The 25,575-nt window shown below is 42.2% G+C and overlaps 1 protein-coding gene across 1 annotated transcript in view; it reads right to left on the reverse strand.

Annotated features, from left to right (window-relative positions):
* Window positions 1-25,575, reverse strand: part of TMEM178B (transmembrane protein 178B) — a 339,581-nt gene that overhangs the window by 202,625 nt on the left and 111,381 nt on the right. Inside the window, exon 3 of the mRNA XM_019544677.1 lies at window positions 15,246-15,359. Within this exon, the coding sequence (XP_019400222.1) occupies window positions 15,246-15,359 (114 nt within the window). The remainder of the gene's footprint in view (window positions 1-15,245; window positions 15,360-25,575) is intronic.

Below are 25,575 nucleotides of genomic sequence, written 5' to 3' on the forward strand. Positions count from 1 at the left end.
AACGAGAACTCAGCACAACAGAAACACAACTGGGTATGAATAAGTTCTATGTGCTAGTGAAAAAAAAGAGTACTCCATGCATATGGCACTGTACTGGTAGCTTCCCAAGGCTCTTGGGAATGGGCTTCCAGCAACAGTTCTCCAAGATGCCATGTGTCACCTGGTACCTTGGTTTGGGGAACTGGCCACTAGCTGACGGCATCAAATGTACTTTCACTGCTGTTATGTTTTGTTGTTCAGGCAAAATGAACAGATTGATCTCTATCGATCCAGAGAAAGGCCTGCTTTGTTTGCTCAACCTTTCCTGTCGCTTATCTGGGTTATGCTAAGAGGCTGACACGCACAGCCTGAAAAGTAAATTAAAGAAAAGTAACGGGTGAGTGATGCCAAATGCATGCCAGTCTCATCCCCCATCAAGCAGCAGTACAAAAGTAAAAATGACAGAAGTTCCTTGATGCCAAGGGATGTGTTTGGTATCAAGATGAGTCTGGAGTGTCTGTGTCAGGGAACAACTGGAACAGCAGAAAGACTTTTCTTACACACAGAAGGACATCTTGGCTTCTTATTTGTACTCCTGTGGGCAGCTTCCCCTGGGATTCTCTATTATCCTCTGAACTTCTCCCTAGTGCCTATTTGGTCCTCAGCACTGAATCTTTTTTTGAAAGCTCCCATTGCACTTATCCTCACAGAGTTTGCCAACGCTACTCCACGCCTCCCCAGAAGGATAACATGGTAGCAATGCAAGGCACTTTTGCTGTCAGTGCATTGCCATTAGGCCAGTGATTCTCAGACTTCTGTATCTGGGAGCACATTTTTTCTGTTCATGTCTGTTGGTGTTAGGGAATGAAGAGATTACAGAGTATCAATACCCCCGTTTTTGCTGGAAGTACCGTCAGAAAACTGCTCAAGGCAACAGTTTTGTCTTTCTCATTTATCAACATCAGAAAGCTGGAGGGTGTGTGTCTTATTGCTGGTATATGACCTGTTCTCCCATCTTCATGCACCCTTTCTAGCAGGCCAGCTTCTGATCTTCTTCCTTCCAAGCTGCAGTGAAAATGCTGACCTCTTTGGCCTATAGATATTAATTCTTCCCATTGTTTGACGCAACACTGAGGTACATAACATGAAACAACTTGGCTGCTCTAAAAAGAAAAGAGTTGCCAGCCAAGAGGTCACCCTGAAGCAAATAAACTGATGACATGCAGTCGCTTTTTCCTTGCACCCTTTTCTGATGGACTGTTTCCCCAAAACAGTGATAAAAACAGAGACCTTTACATGAGCAATTTGAGACCTTTCAGCCCCTTACCCAGCAGAATGGAGAATGTGCTCTTGCTGAAACTCTGTCCTCTCCTTGCCTCTGGGGACGTTTTCTCATGCAGCTGTCAGATGGCTAAGGGAAGACTGTTAATCACAGTATCAGACAAATGAGAGGAGAGGAGATGGACTGGATGATCTAATCCACCCCTGCATCATGGGGATGCTTGCACTGCCATTGCCTGTGCTAAACCTGGTCTGTCAACAAAGAGCTTCAATTAGCAGAGCTGTCAATTCAGCTCCTTCCAGAGCCTCTGACACTTCCAGAGTTTTCCAGGAGGCATTCAACTGAGAAACCGTCCCCCTGCCATGTCAAATATCTTCTGTACTTCTCATCCCTTGTTCTTCATTAGGAAAGACTTTTAGATGACAATTTTGTTTTGTAAAAATGCACTAGCTCCTGCTGCTTGAAAACCTGCCTGTTCTTCCCTGAAACCACAATCCCCTAAATGCGATAACACCATAGCCATTTCCATGTCATCACATGGTGAAGTCACAAGCAGGGGATTGGGACTCCAGATGGGGTATAAATGATGGGAGTTCAAATATTTAGGAAACAAAGTTCCTACTGTCATTCAGAAGTCCTCAGGAATAAAGAACATAGGAGGAGAAATAAAGCAAATACATACAAATCCAGATATGCTGTGCTTAGTAGAAGAGACACCCTTGCTCCTGAAGCCAGCCAGGCATAAGGTTTTGGTTTTGGCCCAGGCACAAGGTAAAGTCAGTTAAAGAGAATAGTAGCATGCATTAGCTGTTAGCTGCCTCAAAGAGTGTGCTACCTAGCCAGAAGTACAAGAATGCAATAGCAGTTCTTTCACCCACACAGCTGTTTATGTCCCTGTTATGCCTCCTATGATATCTAGCAGTGGATGCTGAGCTGACTGCAATGACTTTATTAAATAGCCTAGGTCAGACAGCTGCCCAGTTAGGAAAGCTTTACATCCCTTTCATGCCAAAAGGACCAAAGTTCTGGTGCAAAGTAGTATAAATTATTCCAAAAGATTTTTTTCCCAGTTTTCCACACCTGTTTCAAGATAGACCCATTTTTTTAAGTAATTAGGAGTAGTAAATTTTAATGGTTGATTATTGATTTTGGGGACTCAAAGAAGATACTTTCATGGGCCTGTTTTTCAGAAGGTTCCAGGCACCCACTGTTTTGAGCACCTTAAATCACTACTCACTTTTGAAAACCTTGGCTATTACATCAAGGAGAAAAAAATCAATAATATATGTAGTCAATACGATTCTGTAGGCAGTAATCATTCATTTACAAATGACTGGTTTTCTTTTAAATATCTTTATGAACCTGATATTCCTAATAAAAGGTTATACAATGGTCCTTTTTAGGAAACATATGGTGTAGAATGTATGACACAAAGAGAAAGCACTGCATGATGTTCACAGCTTGAAAGATCTTAGTTCCATTTTTGGCTTTTCCTGGATATAGGCACACCACTTACCATCTCTGTCTCTTTGTTTCTGTAAAATAGGTGTAGTAATACCTATGCCATATTAATAAGTCCCCTACCTACCTATTTGCCTCATAAGGGTGTTTGGTGGAGAAATATTTATGAAGTGCTTTAAGATCTAAGGATGGAAAGGTTCTTTACATCTCAATTATACAAATTAACTACAGTACTAATATTAATTACTTTTATGAAAAGAAGGATATTGCAGAATACTGGAATATGTCCACTTTCACTTCCTTGGTGTCTAAAAATCAAACTTGCAAAACCTTAGGGAGCTGACTCTTTTTTATACTGAAAACTACATCATTACATTTTGAACCTGGATGTTGATTTCACATCATTTGTATACCCCCTGCCTACCTCTCACGGCTGATGTAAAAGCAGCTTCAGCTTCTTTCTTCCTCTTCCCAGCCCTGCAATTCCCCACAGATTCTTTATATGCTATTACTGACTCTCCTATACACTGGCTAAAAGATTGTACATTGTGCTGCTTTGGTGGCTAACATCTTTTCTCCATAGCAACACAATCTAACGAGCAATAACAGGAAAGGTATGGCTGAGTACAAACATGTGATCACAACACACAGCAGAACAGACCCCAAAGGAAAGACCCTGTTTTAATGCTTGAATATATGTGATGAGGGGGACAGAACTAACACAGAGCTAATACATTGCTATAGATATTATCAGATAAATGATAGTATCACTCAGCTGCCTCCATCTCCTACAATTTTAATTAGCCCAACCTTGCAGGAGGAAAAAGGAGATTGGGACCCTACTGAATTATTCACAGTTGTAGTTGTGTATGGCAGAGTTGAGACCCTCTTACAGTAAGTGATATTCTCCCATTGATTTCCCCTCCTCAGGATCCCTAGGTGAGAATTAAGTTTTTAAAAATATCACAAGATAAGCTGAAAAGCAGAGGGCAAACTGGATGGACACAGAATTGAGAGAGCTAGAAATGATAACAATTATATATATAAAAATATATATGACAAAGAGAATCGATCAACACTATATACCAATGATGGAAAGACTTATATTAGCTGTCAGAACTGTAGTGATGTGCAGGGACTCGCACGCTCAGTCTCCATTAAGAATGACCTATATCTATGTTGGCCAGATGAGATCTGAGTGACTGAACTGTAACGTCCCACTGGAGACACCTACAGCTGATTTATGTCCCCGCTTCCCAATTCCCAAACCAGCTGTGACATCCGCTCCTGGAGGTGGGCAAGACTTAACTTGCATAGCTAAACTCTGATGCACACAGGTAATCAAGGGTCTTGTGATGAGCACTACAACAATTCCATCTAGTTCCTCCTGGCCCAGAGAGATGTGAACAAAAACTAAATTACAACAAGCACAGGAATAGGATAATTGTTTAGAAGTATCTGAAGCATGTAAACACCAAGAAAAGAAGAGAAATTATTGGGGATGCAACTGAGAGTAAAGCATGAAAGGAAAATTCAGGTTGGATGTAAGGAAAGATCTCTGGAGAGTGAGCACTTTTAGGCTGAGGAACAGTGTTCTCGGGGAAGCACTGGAAATTCCATCACCTGATCATTGAAAAATTGCCTGGACAAAGTACTGAAGAATGTAAGTGTAGGGAATAATTTACAATGACAGTGTCACGGACTAGATGACAAATAGATTCACATGATCCTATGTCTTTCCAATGCTAGATGGAATTCACTACCTGCAAGACCTTCCCTGCATGCCCAATAAATATTAATGCTTTGCCCAAGCTGTACCTTTCTAACACATGTTGAGAGGTAACAGCAGAAGCTTTTCTAGTGATGCTACCTGCAACAGTTTCACAGTGGTTACCAAACAACAGTACTTAGATAGCTATTATTTTAAACACTTTAAAGGGGCCAGATTTCAATTTTGGTTAAACTGGTGTCAACACTATTATATTTCATTGGCTGAGATGAAAGTTTGATCCAGCATTTCTACAGACCTTATTACTTCAAGTTCAACACAAGACCTGAGGCTAGCCTACACCAGAAGAGGTTTGCTGGTATAGTAAGACTGGAAGAGCTTTTGCAGCAAACCCCTTAGTAAAAATCCATCTTAAACTGTTAAAAAAAGAGAATGCATTTACTATTATATCTTATATTAGTTCCCCAAACAAAATAAACTATCCTGGCAAAAGCATTTTTTCTCCCCTCAGTATATCTACATCTGTACTAAGGCTTTTTTGCTGGCATAAACATGTAAAAAAACCTCTTTAGCCAAAGTTACTGTACTGGCAAGTTTTCAGTATAGACATGGCTTTACTAATTTAAGGAAAATGGATCAGAGAACTCCATACAAACTTTAAGGCAAATATAAGATTCATTGACACTTAGCAACCAGAGAGTGAAGAACAGCACACAAGCCAATTTTCCCCACGCTAGAACTAACCAGTGAGGCCGTGATAAGAAAACAGTTTTTTTAATTGGCAGATTTTTTGAGAAGTAGTGGCATAATGATTAATTTATAAAATTTATTAGTTGGAATCTACAGACTACCTCATGTCTAACACTTGCTTTTGTTGTCCAGCCATCAAACATCAATGTGTTAATCTTTGTGCTGCTGAAGTTGAAAATGTTATCCTTACCATAGATCCAATGGTAACCACTGAAAATGCAACCTCGGGCGGGGGGAGATATTATAAAAGGATGAAAAACACAATGGTAAAAAACCTTAAGTCATTTGTACTCGGGTTTTGGCAATGTTAAGAAACCTTAACGTAGGCAAAACTGCATTCTGCATAAACCACCTCCAAAGTAGCAAAATGATGCAACACTGCATTGGTGTCAATGAGAATTTGCCCTTTGATATGGATTTAAAATTAAAGTTAGCTTAATCTAAGAACAGTAATTATAATGGCATCCACTGCATAATAACTATCACAGTCTAAAAATCACCTACATGTTTCAGCTTAAAGCCTTCATTGGGGTCAAAGTCACATTGGTTTGTATAACTTTGATTCCTGAAACGTTCTATTTGGATTAAAGTATTTCTGTATAAGAGTAGATCATTATAGCCTCATCACCAACATATTCTACTTTAAAGTCTGTCCATCTGCACTGAAGCAAAGAAGTATTTATTTCTCATTAGAAACCTATGTGTGGTGTGTGGCACATAATCACCTTGAAGTATTTAACTGACCAGATTTCATCTCACAAACAGCATGTGGAGTTGCATCAGATAGGTATATAAATAGAAGGAACTATAAATCATTACAAAACAGGCATTAACTTGGTATATAAATAAAAAATTATAGAAGTGAGAGATGAAAAAGACCCATTAGACCACCCTGTTTGTTCTTTGCCATGTTCTCACCCTAAGAATGCACAAAGCATCACTCTTGATTAGTCAAGAGACATGGGAGAACATCTCAAGAGAGAGAGAGAGAGAAAGACACAGAGAAAGAGTGCACCACATGCATATTAATAAAGCTATATTTTGACTAAGTGAATTATTTGAAATTATTAGTGAAGGTATGTTTTACTTGTCAGCATCTCCATATTGCAACAGGAAAAAAATCCCTAATATTCCTTTCTAGAATACTGCAGATAAGGTTGGGGTGAAAAGTTGTTTTCAGTCCTGCTTAAATGTTAGAGATCTCCCTAAATACCCTAAACCTCTTTTTAAGAATGAGAGTGAAAAGGTGATTCACTCTTCAATACTGCGAACCAGCCCAGTCAAATAGGAAGTTCAAAGAGTATCTACAAATACAGCTAAAAAAAATCCCATAAAAATCAACCCCCAAACCATAAAACAACTAAAAACAATTTCTTATGATGGGAAGTGTCAGGCCATCTCAGTAAATGGCCCTACCAGCCCCACCCATAGTTCCTCAAAGATTTTGCATTTCCTGAGACACCGGGGGTGCATCTACACATGCAATTAGCACATAGCAATAAATTCCAGTGCAGTTCATGTCAGCGTTTACTGTTCCCAGGAGCAGCATTTACACATGCACCCAGGACTGCAGCGCATTGAGGAGAGGTGGAGCAGTCCTACGGTGGCAAGGGAGTCCAGAAGTTCAGCTCCTGGGGTCAACATGCTGCAGAGGGGCTGACCGGGGCACAAGGATGCTAAAGTGCAGGGTAAAGTGACAGGCACCCCCACACTATAGCACCCTCTTGCCCAAGCCAGCCAGGCCCAGTCACTGTCTACACGTGCATTTCAGTGCACTAAGTGACTGCTGTAGGATAGTACTTGTCCCAGACAGTACTATCCTACAGCAAAGTTAATTAGCTTACTGTGCACTAATATAGATGCATGTGTAGACAGTGATGCTTTACTGCAGAACTAATTAGTCAACTCTGCAGTAAAATGCATGTGTACATGCACTCAGGGAGTTGCAGAAACTGTACAAGCAGGGACTAATTGTTCCTGAACATTAGTTCACAGACAAAAAGGCTATTCATCTGGGATGGGGATTACAGCCATGTAACTGCTCCTGAGAGAAAGAGCAGCAGGAGAGACAGGGGAATCCTGTGTGTATTTCAGAATAGACCTGGGTACCAAAATACACTTTTATATCATATGTGGCAATAAGAAGAAAACCAAGAAAAGACCCTGCAAGCAGAAACTCATGTGGAGGGAGATTATAAGAAGAAAGATTTCCGCTATGTCCTGATGGCTAGAAATGGGGTGAATTTTATGAAATCAAGAACATCAGACCTCCAAAGTCTGTGAGCATCTGCTGACTAATATTTGTATTGGTTTGTCTCCCCCAATTTTAGCAAGTAATGCATTTGGATTGCCATTGCCACATCAGCTGCTTGGTATTAAGTGGTATGGTAATGTCACACTTTGGGACATATCTCAATATGGATATTCAGTTACAAATTTAAAAAGAACAGATCTCTTTTGGAAGTAGAAAGAGGGAATAACGGGATGTGGGAAAAGTAGGAAATGAGAGGACAAGACAAAGATGGAGGTTGACTATTTCAGCTACCCATGAACACTACTTTCAATTATATCCCAAAAATAAAGTAAGTCAAAAATTCTCTAGGGTCAGCACTTTCTACAGACATTACAATGAAATATTTATCATTGCTTTTAAAAATACCAGGAAGGGTCAGCCCACTGGCCTACTGGTGTTGCTAATGCATTTCCAAGCAGAAGATCAGAACCTGTCTACCAACCTCAGCATCTTGCTCCAGGGGCTGGGGAGGCCTGTCAAAGTGTTTAGCTCCTAAGGAGCAGGAAGGGGAGCTTCATGTCTTTTCCCTTGTGATGCTTGCTGGGTTGTGCATCAGCTTCACAGACAAGGCTTCCTTATTATTTCAGTGGCATTTAAGTATTTTATTATGTTTATTACAAAGCCTTAAATGGGAAAATAATTATCAATAATAATATGCCAGCAATGTGAACTTCAAAACATGCTTCTTTGTAAAGCACTTTGAGATCCCAGCATGGAAGATGCTATATTAATAAAAATATTAGCATTATCACAATACTGTATTGATTCCTCATCTTCCCCTGACGCTTGTGCCTCTGTCCAACATCACAGGCTTCTGCTTTTCACATCACAATTTGTTTTCATGCCAATCACTTTGAAGATACTACAAATACAGGACAATTAAGAACTCAGCCAGTGTAGAAGCAGCTGTCATTCCAATTAACATGCCAAAGCATAATGGTTCCTTTGCTACTGTCAACAGAGTTGGGCACGTCAAAACTCTACAATCACTTCTACCTCCTCAGTAATCATGATCAGGGAGGGGCAAGAAATATGCAAGGGAGATGCCATAGTGCCAGAACTGTTTCCAAAAAAACAGAATAAGCTAAACATTTTCCAGAAATCAGCAGCGACTTCTTTGTGAGTTGGTTCTCTCTCAGGCAGTCCGGTGACACCATTCCTACCCAAGCTGTGCAGGGAAGGGAGATCAGTTTCCATAGCAATCCCTTTTTCTGCCCAGATGTAGCATGTGCCACATGTTCCAGAACACAACACACAGCTTCTCATCCATCACTGTTAAAGGGAAAGGCCTAGGTGACAACGGCAAGCCTGATGGAGAAGAGGCAACAATTTCTTTCCCTTTACGGCCAAGTTTAATCCTAAAGACAAACTGTAGCTTATAACAGGAAAGCCAGAATAAAAGTCTTCAAGATACAGAGTTGTATCTAACATGGAAGACGGTGGAGCTCTGTGAAACAGAAGACCAGGGATCTTTGGAGAGAAGGAAGCATTTCTCATCTACTTCTGATCTCTATGCCTACGATGAGAGCCCTGGAAAGGGCCATTGGCCTGTGTTTTGTATTACAAACAGGCTGGGTATTGCATAGCTTTTTCCTATTGCTCCTGCTATCTCCATGTGGGAAGAGCAGGTGGGAGGGTTGTTTTTTGTTCCCACGAAGTAAAAATCATATTAACTAGGAACATGTGGAGGATTTTGTTTCCTTTCAAACTTGTTAGACAGCAATACCTTACTCTGCTTCCTGCAGGGAAGGGACCTTCTGAGGGTCCTATTTGTCTTCCCCTCCCCCTCTCAGAAGGCAGAAGACTTTCCTGTACTTCCTTACCAAAAAAAGTAGTCAGCTAGTGTAGCTGTGTAGTGTAGTGTAATTCTCCCCCTCCGCTGCCCTCCTCCCTTTCCTGCATGCTTTGGCTACCTGCTTTCCTCAAAGTGGATCTGGGTCACAAGTGACAGCTAGTGTTTCAAGTTCAGGGCTAAGAATCAGAAGATCTGGATTCTCTTCTTTTTTTTCTGTCAATTCCCTGCATGGCTTTGGGCAAGTCAGTTAACCTGTTGCATCTCACTTTTCCCATCTGTGAAATGGGGAGTGATCACATTCACAGGGTTGCCGTGAAGCTAAATTCATTAATATTTACAAACAGATTTTGGGACTCTCAGGTGGAAATGTTTTGTCAAAAGCAGTTGTTCTGGGTTCATTGTGGAACTGGATTAAGATATGGACATTCAGGAGTAGTCATAATCATACTTGACCAAACTGAGGGCCATGTTTTCAAAGGTACTTAGGCTCCTAAAGATTCAAGTAGGCCCTAAAGAGGATGGCAAAAAGGGTCTAATGCAGGTACCTAACTTCTATTGTAAACTAGATGAATTTAGTCATATTTGCAAGCATATTTGTAAATTCCAGTGGGCACCTGTTTGCATCATTAGGTGCCTAAATACCTGTGACAATCTCACCCTAATTCTCCATCTTATTGAGTATCCTGGCTTCAGCAATGACAAACATCCAAATACTGCAAAGGAACAAAATAGTTCCTAAGTTGTCTGTTGTTTATCACATTTTCAAAAGAGTGGGGGTGCCTTCCTACATTCTTTCTGATGCTTTCACTGTCACTCCAGTCAGCTGGCACTCGTTTCTTTTTCTGTGAAGCACAGAACTAGCTGCTGTGCCCCAAATCCAAACAAAATAAAGTATACTCATTGCCATTCTATTTTGCCAGTATAACTGCACGTAAACTATGGTATAGGTGTCAACAATCCAGCCCGCAGGCCAAATCTGGCCCAAGGAGCCCTATCAACCAGCACTTGGTATAGTCCTGAGCCCAGAGTTCACCCACATGCTCCATATGGTGGGTGTTGAACCAGCCCTGAGCACTGGGCCTGGATGTGAGCTGCACACAACGCTCACTCCGGCCAGCCAAAGACCCTCACTGCATATGGTGCCTGTGTGGGGTCAGTCTGGGACATGCACGTGTGGTGCCTGCTCCAGCTGGTTGGGACCCAGGCCACACGCAATCCCCCACCTTGGCCTCTCTGGGGCGAGCTATGTGGGTCCCAAACTAGCTGAAGTGGGTCCCAAACTAGCTGGAGTGCCACTGCATGTGGCACACATCCCAGAATGGTTCTACGTTGGCACCACATGTGGCATAGTCCCAGACCAGCCAAAATGCTGGATCCAGCATGCAAGGGAAGCGGGGTGATCCAGCCTCAATGCATTTTTATGCTGTTCCCCATAGTTTTCTTTTTGATCCCTTCCCTCACAGGCTGGATCCAGCCTCATGCCATTTACCTGGTCCATGGACCAGCCCCACACCACTCATCCAGTCCTTGAGGCCAGATGAATTTGACACCCCTGCACTAGAAAGTTTTGCCAGTGCAGCTAGATGGAGCACATCAAAAAGAAAACTGGGGAAAAGCACAAAAATGCATTCACTCTGATATCCAAGCAAATAGCACAGGGCTTACTGCCTTGATTGGATTATCTATTTTCAGACTTAATTCAATAAAAACCTCATTTTTTAAAATTTAGATGAAATTGCCAAAGATCCTTAGAATCTTCTGACACAAAAATTCAAGACTGACTTATTATGCAGTAGACCAACAGGGGGGCATGCCAGAAATTCGCCCTGCACCCACCCAAGTGCCACTGCAATCCCCTTCCCCTGCCTGCTCTGCTGCTCTGCTTTCTGCTTCCAGTCTTATGCTTCCTGCCTGATCTGCTGCTCTACTTTATGCTTCCTTCCCTGTGCCTCCTGCCTGGTTTGCTGTCCTGCTGTTTGCTTCCTGCCCTCTCTGCCACTGCTGCCTGCCCCCTCCCTGATCTGCCATGTGTCACACAGAGAGGCTGCCCATGCCACTTCTGGCACCCATGGTACAGATTGGACACCCATGCAGTAGACACTGCTTTGGTCATAGCGTAATATTTACGAAATGCACTGACAATATCTTGGCCTTATCAGCATATTTGCATTTCCCAGAAAGAGACAGCTGTGCATGCTAAATTTGTTGGACACAATGTTCTTTTCCTTCCCTCTTCCCTTCCTCTCCCAGCTCATACAGATATTAGTTTTGTCTAATTATATGAATATTTATTGCTTGATGAGAGAGAAATAGCATACCTACAGTCACCCTTCCCTCCATCCCTATTTAAACCAGAAACTATTGAGAGGAACTGACTGTAAAGAAGTAAATTCCTATTTCCCCAGCTCTTGCTGCCACAGGCGATCAATTTGGAGCAAAGGTTCCATCTTGAAAATGTCAAACAGAATGAGAAAAACCTAAAATCAAAACTGCTAAAGTCCATTCCAGCCATTCCTCTGGGCCCAGCCTCTCCCCTGGATTCTTCTGGTGCACTGCTGAAAGGACAGCTAGAGGACAGCTCCACTGTGCTGACTGGTGTCACTAAGGTCTTCTGCCTCATGTTAGTGATCATTCTCCCACTCACTCCCACACTTGAGAAGTAGCTTAGCAGAGCAGCAATTTTGACTGTTGGTCTGAGAAAGAACAAACCATGGGACACCAGCAGGGGTCTTACTGTTTCTCACTTCCCCACTTAACAGCCTGTTAGGAGGTCAAGCAGAACTGTAGCAAAGGCAACAGACTTACCTCCTAGCTTCCTTCCTAGCTCCAGCTAAGCAATCTGCTTCCTGTGCATGGGAAAAGGAAACCATTGCTACAGAGACACAGAGGTGACAAGGGGAAGCAGCAACTTCAGCTAGGGTCACCTCCGTTTTGGAGAAGGGGTAGTGGTGAATAGGAAGGGGTGAGGTGCTACTGAACTATATACCCTTTCCCAGTTCCCCTCTCCACCCCGTGTAGCCACAGAATGGGTAGCCCAAACAGAGAAATAGCTCAAATCTCTCCATGCAGCTGTCACTCTCCCTTCACTCTTGCCGGGAAGGATCAGCACTAAAAACAGGAAGGGAGTTCCATCTTCAAGTCTCATCTTCTGTAGGCTTTTCTACTCAGTATTAATTGTTGTGATGGTATCAAAGACATGAGACCAGATCAGCATCACCAGTTCATTTCTCCATAGTCATCTGATTACAACCACTTCTGGTCTCAACTACCCTGAGCTGGACTGAAGCCATGGACAGAGAAGCAATGGAATACTTGTTTTGTTCACCACAAAACATAATTTGGTTTCTGCTGCCTGTAGCTACTAAGCCCCCCTCCCCCCAAAAACAATTCCCCCCCAACACCCTACCTTGGATTCCTCTGTTCTAGATGTGGACAGCTACAACTAGCATACAAATACATGCTATTTCTTGAGTGATTCCAGCTGGGTTGAGAAAAGTGGATCTATTAAAATGAAAAATGTCCAGAAATATCCTCAGCAGCTGGAATAACTATAGCCTGGCCCACAACTGGAGGTGGTGATGTGGATGAAATAAGGTGTACAACCTACTGTCCATGGGCGAGGGGGATGGGTAGGAAGGTCTGTGGATGAAACCTTACCATGAAGTCCTATGAAATTAAGACCATCTAGAACAGACAGAAGATTGCTAATGAAGCTAGCCTTATCCACTACTATCTTTTGAAACTGAAAATTGGCACACAAATCACATCTAACTTAAAATAGTAAACGTAAGTGTGGCATGACTTAATTTTTAAGCACACATGTCAGCCTACAGTGGCTAAGCCCCACAAATCCAATACTTGGCAATCTAAAGACACAGCACAAGGCCAGCTGACATACAGAAAACACAGCATTGTCTGGGTGTTTCTCTCCAAACTTGCCTTTGCAAAGATGGACAGAATCACATCTCTGTCTTATACAACAACCTACCTACACTCATCTGACTCATGAAGAAGCAGGAAAATCTAGGTCAGAAATATGTGTGCACACCCACATACTCCCTGCACCTTCCACAGTGAGGAAATAAACAACAGCCTCACCCCAAAAGCACCGCGGACCAAATCGGATATGTAAATGTGTGAGCACACTGTGTCTAGACTGCCACTTCAGAGACTGCAGAATGTGCTACTAAAGATTGCAGTCAGCTGCTGACACTTTGTATTTCCCCCACAGAGCTCAGCACTAGGAGGAGGAGGGGGAGAAACATGCTAAGGGACCAACAAGGCCAAACATGGCAGCAATTACACTTAAATCAAAATAAAATCCATGTATGCTATTGCAACATCCAATAATGCAAAACACTGCTTATTTAAAGATACATGTTCTGTAAAGAAAAAAAGCCAGACAGGAATTCTTTCATTAATTAGTAAGATGAGCAGGGAGTGATGACATTAAACAGCCATTATTACTCAAAAGAGAGGGGAAGGGAACCTCCAAAGCTCAAAACACACAGCCCAACACACTTTTCTTATGATCACCTGAAACCCAGTTTTACAACTGTTTTTTTAACAGATGAACAAAGTTAGAGTAACAAAGACACTCTGCGCCTTTTAAAGGTAAAAGTTGGAAACCTGTTCAGAATCTAAAACCTGAGAAGTGCTGAGCATCCTCGATTTAAGGGGCACTGAGAGCAACTCAGTACTTTGCAGGATTGACTCCTACTGCTTTATCTGGAGCAGAAGAGTTGCAAGGGAATGGGTTCATACTTTCTTTCATTTAGCAAACTGAATTTAATAAATTCATTCAGAGGCACACATTCCCACCAATATACATATTTGACAATACCGTTAGCAGCTTTTAAAGAGGAGGAGAAATTCAGTAAGGAAGGCCCTCAAGAATTTCCTTAATATTTGTCCAGACTTGACTGTCTGGACCCTGAAGCATCACTAACCAAAATCTCAGACAAGGTCTGGCCTTAGGAACATGAGAAACAAACTGTTTCACTGAGCTGTGCCCTCCCTAAGGCTATGAAGAGCATTAAAAAATAACAGCGACATCTGTGCCACTGTGGAAGGGGCTTCCATTTGTAAGACTGCCAGGGGCCTCACTTGTTTCTCATCAGTTGACTCCAACATGAGTTGTGGGGACTCAGTCCCTTTCAGAATCTCACCCCAAAGTCATCATCTATCACTTCTGCTCCCTGTTAATTTCAAACAGCTGCTTGCTGCTTTCACAGAGGCAGAAGAGTGAAGGGCATCCAATCTCCTCTAGGGGTAGGTCAGTCCTTCCCAAAACCCTCTCTTGTGCCATCTTCCCTCTCATTTGAAATCCTAACACTTTCATTTTGTCAGAGAAAATCCTTTTCCACTGCCAAGGCCATAAGGAAGAAAATCTTTAAGGCCAGCTGTGCATGTCAAGACAATTCCATCCCTGTCATTTTTTATTGCTTTGGCAACTGCTACAAGTTGGTGGCCAGTGGCCACAATTATCAGGAGAAGCCAAAATCCATCCCTGAGTCTGTAAGGAGCAGCATTCTTATTACTCTCAGAAGTTGCAAAACCCAGAACTTTCTGCTATGGACATCTCCTAAATTCTGCTGGAAGCCTGAAATGCTGCTGCAGCATGAAATGCATGGAGAAATATTCAAATGCAGAAGATTTTATTGAATTAGAAATTACAGCATTGATTTTGTTATTCATCGTCATATTTAATTCAATATTAATCTCTGTGTATGAATGTTTAACCTCTCCCCCACACACATTTTCATGCTGATGCAGAATTTCTAGTCAGTGATAGAAATATACAGAGCCAGGGATATGTGCAGCAAATCAATCTACCTGCACATGAGCAAAGGCCTCTGTCACGGTAGTCTATAAAAACCCAGTTCATGTTTACTGCTTGCCACCCCCTTTTGTCTGAGCACAAGGAGAAAGGAAGAAGGCAGCTTGAAACACTTACGAAGGGCGTGCCACTCATCCTGGCGGATCGTCTTGGTGATGTTGTAGGTGAGGTTCTTGGGAATTGTCGCTGAGGAGTAGTGGTACTTGATATATGTGCACTGATCAATTGCTCCTGGAAAAGGCAAAAAGGAAAAAGCAATGAAATATTGTTACCCAACAGCAACGTGACCTCCTAACCATACTCCAAACTGAGCTCTGCTGCCAGACAAACATTTAGATACAAATTTATTCCTCACATCACTCCACTGAATCCAACAGGGTTGCTAGGTCTGTCTTTGGCCCCTTTACAGCTGTCCCACTTAGCCTTATACAAAGCACATTTTTTATCTTTCCTTCATTAAGAAAAAATGTAGTGCAGCCAATGTAAAATAAGACTTTTTATGAAAACCAATCTTCACATGATTTTCTCCCCTGAAGAGAGAAAGGAAAAAAAGAGAAAACCACCTGTGACAGATACTTGCCATATCACTTAGCTCTCCTCTGGAAGGGACACAAACACCATTGTTATGGGAAGGGTAGAACCAGAATAGGACGCTATAGAAATTGACAAAGCAATGCATGCCAACCAAAAAAGGACAAACTTCAGATGTAAACATGGATGGAAGAACTAGTATAGTACTCCCTTTATTTTGTGGCTGAAATTTCCCATATTGGCTGCAGAAAATAGAGGTCTACGATGCCGCTTTGTTTGTTTTAATGGTGACATTATATACTCGTCTTCAGTCATTCCCCTCTCCCTGCAATAATTTCCACTCTGTACTTCAATCTCCTAAGGTATCCCTCAATGAAAGGAATGCCCGTAGGAGTGTGGTTGCTTCCCATAAATGATGGCTTATGCTGGTTCAGGGATGTGAGGATGGTTGCAAAGCCAGAAGGGTTTCCTATAGCTCTTTCTCCAGCACCCTCCCTAACATTTGTTTCTTTAGAGCATCTTGCTAAGCAATAAGGGTCTAAGTCACAGCCCACTGCAGTCAAGTTTCTATTTCTGTTGATGGGCTTTCAATCTGGTATTTAAGAAATAAGCAGATTATTTTCAGTTTGACTGGTCATGCACTGTCTTCTACAGGGAGCTAGCTCTTGATACATAGCAGATGATGGAAGTGTTTATGTATTAAAATATATAAAATGATACATTAAATATAATAAAAACAGCTATAAACTATATATACATAAAACAAATGAAAAAGTTGGCAGGTGATGTCAAGAGGCCTGCCTCCCAGTTCCAAAGGGTTAAATATGCTTTCATGCCTCTAGAAATGTAGGTTTTAAACTGCTTTAGGTCATAAAATATTACTTGGCACGAAATGAAACAACACACCATGAATTCACAGTGTGAGTATAGCATTATGCAACAAAATTATTAGTTACAACCCAGACTGTTAGCATCTTCCAAAGTTAGTGCAGCACAAACATTGGAGGTCCTTATTGTTTGCTTTTCTTAAGTGTTCTTAGCATTCTGCCTTTGACAGCAATTAGATTAGACAAAGCCAAATATTATAGAGAAAAAGGCAAAATATTTACATATGTATCCGCCTGCCCTGACAGCGTGATGGGCTTCTGCGTGTGCCTGCACCATCTGGGCACCAAATGTACGCCCAGAATTAAAGTTTTGAATCAAGAATAGTATTTAAAAAAAGAAAGCTAGTGTAGAAAGAGCTAAAAAGAATTAAAATTGCAACCTTCTTGGTAATTAGCTTAACATCTCCTTGCTGCTTTAGAAAATTACTCTGCCTACTTTTGTTCAGCTACCTTCATGGATTGGAAGCTTTGGCACAAAGATGGAAAATCCTTATTTGTCAGGATTTAATCTTTAGGGTACTGGATACCTATTCAGAGACATGAATTTTCTCAAGGAACACAAATCCTGGAAAAATTAATTACTGGTACATTATTTAGTATTATTTTTAAGACAATACAACCGTTACAAAAAGAGCAGGTACTGCAAAGCACTGACTTAAAGTGAGATGCAAAGCACTTTTAAGTCCTAATGCAATGAGAGGTGAGCATTCTCAGCATCTCACGAGGACTGCTCATCACCACGCAACAAGGGAGAAATTATGGCCTCAATTTAGGATGGAATTTAAACACATACTTAAATCCCAGTAGTTTTATGGAACTTCAGTACGGCTTTAAATGCTGTCCTGAATAGGGCATAGGGCTTTCCTGAACCAAGGCTTGTGCCAATTGTTTAATAATTGAAAGAGAGCATTTGTGGTAAAAACAAACACTCAAGAATGGTGAAGCAGGAAGGAACATGGTTCTCCTGGTGGGATCATCTGGGCATATTCTACCTAATCAATTCCCCACTATTACAGGTGTCTTAGGAATTGGCAGCTCCTTGGTCTTTTCTGTTTTCTGCCCATGGCACACAATAGTTTAGTCTTCTAGGGCATCTATATACATGCTCTGGGAGTGAGCACTTTAATCAGAGAGGCTTTGAGGGCCGCTCTACTTAAAGCGCCTGGAGCATCTCAAGTATCACCATCCCCACACTTCAAAATGGCAGTGGGGGCACTTTATCTAAAGTCTGTTTGGCGAGCATTAGAAAAAGTGCCCCTATCACCATTTTGAAGTGTGGGGACACTGATACATGAGATGCAGAGGCTAGCTGGAGCATGGTCATTATGCGATTGAGTAATTAATTAATTGATTAATGGATAATTAATTAATCAAGTAATCGAGTCTGTTTCAATGCACTGCAATTACAGCACTTCAGAGCAGCCGCTGCACTCATGTATAGGCACCCCTAAAGACTGAAATGCTTTGGTCTGACTCAAGGTATTAGGTTCAATCCAGGGGTACCTGGGTGAAATGTAATGCTTGAGATATACAGGAGGTCAGACAAGATGATCTGATGATCCCTTTGGTGTTTAAACCCCATGAAATTGTCCTTCTGTGGTCACTAAATTGAAGTCAGGCGATGTAGTTCAGTGTGTTTTAGAACAGCACTTGTTTAAGTTTGAAGCACTTGAATCATTTCAAGCAATAAGGAAGTGGCCACTGGTGGAGCATGTTCCCTGCAGAAGAGATGTGACTGTCTTTGTCTTGTGGCTATTGCTGTCAGACCAGGATAGATGGGCTGTAATGGGAAATACTCCACTCTTCCATAAACTCCTCAATTTTAACCACATTGTACTATAGCCAGAGATGTAAACTCAGGCTCATGTTCTAAGATTGCCTACACATTGGAGTCACTACTGTAGTCAGTGGAAGAGTAATATTAAACAACTGGTGCCAGAAGAGAATCAGCACCTGAAAGTTTGGGAAAGGGCATCCCTTTGCCTAAGATCCTCCACAACCATAAACAAAAGGAGGACTAATTAATATTAAGTGTTTTATGGAAGAGACTGCTACTTCCCCTCCTTACAGAGAAGGGCTCACTCCTAGTAAAAAAGCAAAACAAAAAAACCCTTATGTCTTCAGAGCCCTCCTACAGTGCCCTGGGAGAATGACATCAGTCACTACAGTCGGGGCCTAGAATTACTCCTGAAAAATCCCTGCACTCTTGAGGGTATGTACTTGTGGTCTCCCCTCTTTAGAGAAAACAAAAGAGAGAGTTAACCCCCTTTTTTTCCATTTGATCAGTGGGGTGTCTCTCCCCATGATTACACTGACACAAGAGATTAAATATTACTGAAACCATGGAGTTTTGCCTTTAGCACAGGTGACTGGGGCCTGGATTTGTGGAGAAGATCATAATGACATTATCTTGTTGATAGCCACTGTGAACAGCATGGCTGGCCACCATAAGGACTATGTGACTAAACAATTGTTACATCAGAGAAAAATACATTCATTTCTCCCCTTACAGAGAGGAATTTTCTGCTGGCATACATCCAAAGGAAGTCAGATGACCCTCTCATTCCTCAAGCAAAGGACAGTGCCAGGAAGGGGGCATGTGAAGGGCAAAGCCAGGCTGAAGGGATGGCAGGGCACAGCAAAGCTCTGTTCCTCTATGGCAGCACACATCATTTACAGCAGGTAGGCTGTTCTGATTGATGCCAGGGCTAGGTTGGTGTAGGCTCAGGCAGCTGTAACTCACTGCATCACAGTACTTCCTTCTGTAATAAGAAGAGCTGAGATACAGGATAAAATAGAACTCAAGGGCCTCAGAGGCATCAACACCCAATACAGTTATTACATTCAGTCTTATTCATGCCATGTTTCTCTTATCATTCCACTCACATGGTTCACTTCCACTCCCATCCTCCACAGAGCCTTGGTCCACCCTAACAGCTGATAGCTCCTTTTCGTCACCCAAGAGAACCACAATATGGCAGTGATACTCTTTGGCTTTCCTCACCCTCTCTTCCATTTCCAAAGTGCTTTTCCAATATTGTGGTCTTGGTTCAGGTGATCATTAGCCTGCATCCCCACCACATGGCCGGCATGCTGAGTGCTGCCCTTGCTGGCAGTCCTAGCAAGGATGGGCACAGGGAGTAACTAGTCTCTCACCCCATGAAGCAGGTAAATAAAAGGAGTGGGACCCATTAGTAAGGAAGCTGACAGCTTCTGCCCTTGTTATGCGGACCTATAGATTATTTTAGTTTCTAGGACTGCTAGGCTGGTACCCATTTTTTTCCTTTAAAAAAATGAAAATATTTTACATCATACACCTGTCCCAACATACAGTCTTCCCCTTTAGCCAGTCTGAGAAGTGTGAGAATGTTTGAAAACTTTATCAGACATTTGGTCACATTGGTTCTGATGATTTGGCCTCAAAAGTACTTAGGAGACTCTGATCTGCATAGTCAGGTTGACCGTTCTAGAGGCAGTTTCACAGATTCATGTGGTCTGACATCCTGCATAGCAGAGGCCACAACTAGCTGTCTGACCGTTGCATGACAGAAGGTTCTGCTTCAGAAAGCAACCTCCCAAGATGGCAAGAAAATGGTGATGGTTGGTAGGAACAACAAAATGAATGTCAATTTGCAGTCACTGACCCAGATGTCATCTTTGTGATAGCTCAGATGAAGAAAGGTCAAGATAGCCTTCAAGGGTGTTGTTTTATGGTGGTACTTACTGAATCCTCCTCATCCCAGCATAGCCTGGAGGATTGTCCAGTCTTCCCCACTGTCAGGACTGCATGTTATGGAAAGCATCTTTAAGAGTCAGGAAAGGGTTAATCTGGCACTCATCAATGGCTTCCTTGAATTATCAGAGGAACGCCTTGTTCCAACCTCCTTTCCCTGGGTTCTGATTTCAGACTGGGATCTGGCTTTCAGCCTCTGGTTCCTGATCCATTTGCTTTGCATGCTGGTATAGACCTTTGGTACCTGACTTTGGCTCAGTCAGTTTACTGAATTTGCCTCTTGGTCTCACTCATGGCATTGGAATCTCAGACTACTGGGCTCTGGTTTGTGTCCTCTGCCTGGCATTTGATGATATGCCAGGACCCTTAGCTCTAGCCACTCTGGTCAGCTTGCCTAACAGTACCCAACAGAAGCAGAAGTGAAGAAAAACAGGTTCAAAAGATAATAGCCCCCACTCCTGTATCTAAAGGAGAATTTAATTTTATTCATTGTAGGCTGCCAGCCACTTGGAGGCTGGGACCCCAAAAGGCATGAGTTTGGAGTCTTCCCACTTCCTCCCCTTCTCTGTTTTCCCTTTGTAGTTCTTTCCACTTTGCTTCCAAATAAACAGCATCACAAATCCACTAGTGTAGAGGAAATTTTTAAGATAGTGGTTGTCTGGGGACAGGAAGGAGACTCATAAACAACTAGTGAGGGGAACTAGGTATAGCCATACAGAGAGATTCAGAAGATAGATACAGTTCAAGGACATACAGAAAGTGTCAGAACTGCTTTTCACAGTCCTGTTTCTTAAGTACTGCACAAGCACAACTAGCAAAGAATGAATATTCCATCCATGATAGGAGAAGCAGCCAAGTATCAGACCAAGCTCTGAATTTGCATTGGAAAATGATGAGCTCACACTTTTTCTCAAGGGACCAGGGGAAGGGGCTGGCAGAGAAGCAGGAGCAAAGAGGACAGTTATGAAACACGTCTTTTATTTCAGCTATTAATAACTGTCCCCAGGCCACAGGGTGCTTGAGAGGGAAACATCCATTTACTTTTGTTAATCTTCATGTCCAGCTATTTACATGGTAGGGAGGTGGGGGAAACTGAAGAGGTTTAAAGGGCTGAAAATTATTTATGCCTACTTGTTTGGAGATGAAAATTAAATGATCAATAAAGAGTCACTGAGACAGCAATTGCTAGTAAAGATTCATTGATATTTCAACAGCTCAGTGAACCAAGCTAAATCTTAGCCTTTCCACCCAGAACAGGCTATGTATGCATGGTGGGGCCTTGTAAGCAGAATGAGGTGAGGCAGAGCCGGAGTTTGGCCTTGTTCTATCATTTCTGACTATCAGATGGAAAGCCATGTTCACAGATTGATGGAGCCATCTCATTCCATGTAATTACAGGGTTGATTACAAGCTGTAGGCTTTTTACTGGCTCCTAAACATACAGACAGTCTCTGCTGATCTTGCAGAGCAGCCCTTCTGCATCTGCATACACCAAGTCCAATTCCTCTTGCATCTATGTTACTTCTATACCAGACTAAATCAACTGGTTCTGAAAAGAGTTACTCCAGATGCATTTCTCTAGTTTAAGGTACCACCAGGCAGACATGGGGTGGCTGGGAATGCTGGGCCAGGTCCTCATAACATAATACATATAGATCCACTGACATAACTGATTTACACTTAATGAGAATCTGGCCCACTGTGTGTAATGGAATTTCCCTGGAAATGTTTACTCTCTTCTGCTCCAAGATGTAAAACTGCCTTTCCCTGTAGTCTGTTCCTCCGTCTGCTGAGAAAGAGGGATTCACATTTCCCTCTTCATGTCTCCAGACTGCTAGTTTATGACAGCTCCACAAAGTACCATGCTGGCTATGTGCTTGGCAAATGTATCTGAGGTATTTCAGTCCAGTACTTTACCAGCAGGAGTCCCAACATGACAAAGGGATTAATTCAAATGCTCCACAGCCCACATTACAGAAGTACAATGTGCATTGTGTCTCAACTCATCTCCCAAAAGGTCACACTTACAGACTCAGCCTGATCTAGAGTCCCAGAGCAGTCTCTTTTATAAAGATCACTTTACTAAAAGAACATTCATGCAGACTGTGCCATATGTCTAGATAATGTTCACAAAGTTTACGTGTCGAATGAGTGTCCCTCACCTGACCTTTCTGAGGGTTTCAGAAATTCCACATGGGCTGATACCAGGAGGGAGGCAGCACCCGGAGTCATAAAAATGAAACTAAAGTGTTGTAGATAAATGTTTAGGCTAACTGCCTTCTTCAAAAATGGCCCATAAGCAAAATTCTTCTTCTCTTCTGAATTTTCTTTCACTCACATTCAGAATCATGCAGGAGGTGGGTTTGTTTGGATTAAATAATCAGGGAGTATAACAGCTTTAGTCTGAATCCCACAGTTTTTCACACATTTTAATAAAAGGTAACTGAGCCGCCACTGTACAAATGCATGCCATCCAAAAGAACGATTTTCCTGAAATAACCATAGCTAGTGACTAACACTAGGAAGAGGCAAAAGTAGAAAAATCCCAATTTGCAATTTTTTGGCCCAGTGTCAGCATTCAAGCCCGCTCAATTTTTTCCATATGTGGGAAGAGAATGGTGTTGACGAAGCAGGAAAATTTTGACTATTGGATGCTGCTTTGCCAATAAGCAATTCTTTCAAGTAACCTCCAAAATACATTTGAAACATTCTGGCTGCATCGACAAGACACTTACTATGCAGTAGCTTATTAGTACTGTACAATAGCATTGTGGGGCACAAACCATAATGTGATGCTACTGCCCAGAAGTAATGAGCTACTGCTCAGCAAGCATCACCAGGCAACCATGCAGGGATGCTACTGCGTAGTAACACCAGGTACTGCACAGCCATTTAGTACTTGGTTATGCAAGTACTAAATGACTTGTGTAGACACGGCCTCTTTGTAGGTAAGACAGACTGTTCCCATGCTGGACTCATTAGGTCTTTTAATGGTACAGGCTTTGAAGAGTCCTTCTCTCTGAATTAAATTTGTTTTTTGGATGAACATGCTGTTGCCCAACACTCACCATGCTTTGCTTTGCCCCATCCTTCCCAGTTGTTTAACACAACTTTTGTGGCTGTGCTACTGTTAACAGGCATTCTCAGGACATCACTTTGTCAAGGAAGAGCCCAGACCTTCTGCTCACATGATAGAACCCTTCAGCTGTTAACTGTAACTGAGTGTGGGGCACTGGGCAGGATAATTTATAAATATGGAATAGAAAGTGCAAAATAACCTGATTGTACATCTCTTAGCCCATGAGCTGCCTGCTGGGCACCTCAGAGCTGTTGTGATGAACACTAGGAAAACAAATGTTGTCAGTGAGTAGAGATCATAAATAATAAAGGTGCCCCTTCTTCTTTTGTAAAAGGGCTAATTAGGAAGTAGGGGAAAGGCAAAGAATCTTAGCTTCATAGTTGACTGTGTCCTTTCCACACATTCACTTATCAGATTATTGCTATTTAGACTAGCACACAGTGGCCCAAATCAGAACTAAGGCCTCCCTATGCTAGGTGTTAAGCAAGCAAGTGGAAGGCTAGGCCCTTCCTTGAAGCATCTGTAACCAAAAGACAAACAAGATGCAAGATGATGGGTGAGGACAATGACGACTGGGAGAAAATCATGCGGTCACACCACAGATCCTAGGCTTCTTACAGTACAATTCGATAATTCTGAACCCCATGGACCATATAAAGAAAATCACCTGTCCCCAAGTACTTCTTGACTTAGAGCAGTGGCTCTCAACCTTTTTGGACTCGAGGTGCCCCTCACTGGACTCGAGGCAGCCCTCTATAACTTTCGTGAATTGAGTGGCATCCCATTTCAAAAACTGATTTATAGATTACAGTGCTCACTTTTTTGCAGAGGGACCTAGCAGTAAGGACCAGGGATAATCCAGGCAAGGAAGCACCTGAGCCTGCATGTATCTATCATTTTATCTGCTTATCTCCTAACACCTTGCTTATCTCTTCACACCTCGAGGTAACCTTCAAAAGATCTGGCAACACCACAGGGTGCCATGTCACCCTGGTTGAGAATCATTTACCTAGAGACTGTGTTTGTTTGCTCATACACAGAAAGTGGGTCTTGAGGAGCAACTGGCAAGAGTAGAGGGTAGTGGAGGTAGTTAAAAAAAAAAGCAATTTTCCAACTACATCATTGGACTACCATGAGCCCTCATTTATTCTCTGAAGAATTTTGCAGTAGCATCATATGGCCTTGTGTCCAGACAATCTAGCTATGGATCATCCATCTTAGCAGGGCTGGGGTGGAGCAGGCACCAAGGTATATGGTTGATTGCCCAAAGGTCACAAGTTAGCAGAAGTACTCAGGGCACGGCCCTGTCAGATTCCAATGAACACTTTGTCACACAAGGACACAAAAAAGGGAAAGGCTCCCTCTTAGGTGGCTTTCAAGCACTTTGTTCTGGCTAAATTTGCACATGTATTATTCTTTCCGCACTCTAAGGCTGGACCCTCCATTCTGCCATGAGAACTTGGTATAGAGCAAGCAGTACAAAAAGGTGACAGCTGAAAATAATCAATGGAACATTCAGGGGAATAGAAACATGGAAGAGGCAGTTCCTCTACTTCTGCACAGCAGAAACAGAGGAAGAGGACATCTTCCAATCGTATAACATCAGCTTGGGATGAAAGTGAGAGCAACCTGCACCATGGCAGGGCAACTGGGAATCAAGAGGTTGTAATCAGTTTCAGAGGACATGGCTCTCTACCATAACTGACCATGCTCAGATGCAGGGGAGAATCCAAACATTTATTCTTTGTAGAATATATGCAGAAAAGTATTGTACAAATTTCAGCGTGCCAGTCTAAATGAACTGGTCAGCAGAAGGCAGCCCAGGTAACATGACTAGGTAGCAAAACTGAAAGCACAGGAAAAAAAACAAGCAGCTACAATAACATCTACAGCTTATTTAAGGCTGCCAAAATGGTGAAAAAAAAGTAGTCATATAATACTAAAAAAAGAAAAAAATTACTCTAGTCTAGACTAAAAGAGCCGATATACATTTAAATGGATTGAGTCCGTTATTAAGGGATAAGAACTTTCTCATACAGGAGGCACCTACTGAAGAGTTAGTGCAGTCTTGAGAGTGCTGTTGTGCAGTACAACATTCCCTCAGCTGTAGAACAGACTCATGTAATTTGTATGAGTAACCTACCTCTTGTCATATCCCCTTGTCTGCACTGTCAAATCCTATCAGAGGGTCGCTGTGCAAAAACCATCTCCCACTCA

Source organism: Crocodylus porosus, unplaced genomic scaffold (genome assembly GCF_001723895.1).
Source record: "Crocodylus porosus isolate Cpor-Errol unplaced genomic scaffold, CroPor_comp1, whole genome shotgun sequence".
In the NCBI taxonomy this organism is placed as follows: domain Eukaryota; kingdom Metazoa; phylum Chordata; order Crocodylia; family Crocodylidae; genus Crocodylus; species Crocodylus porosus.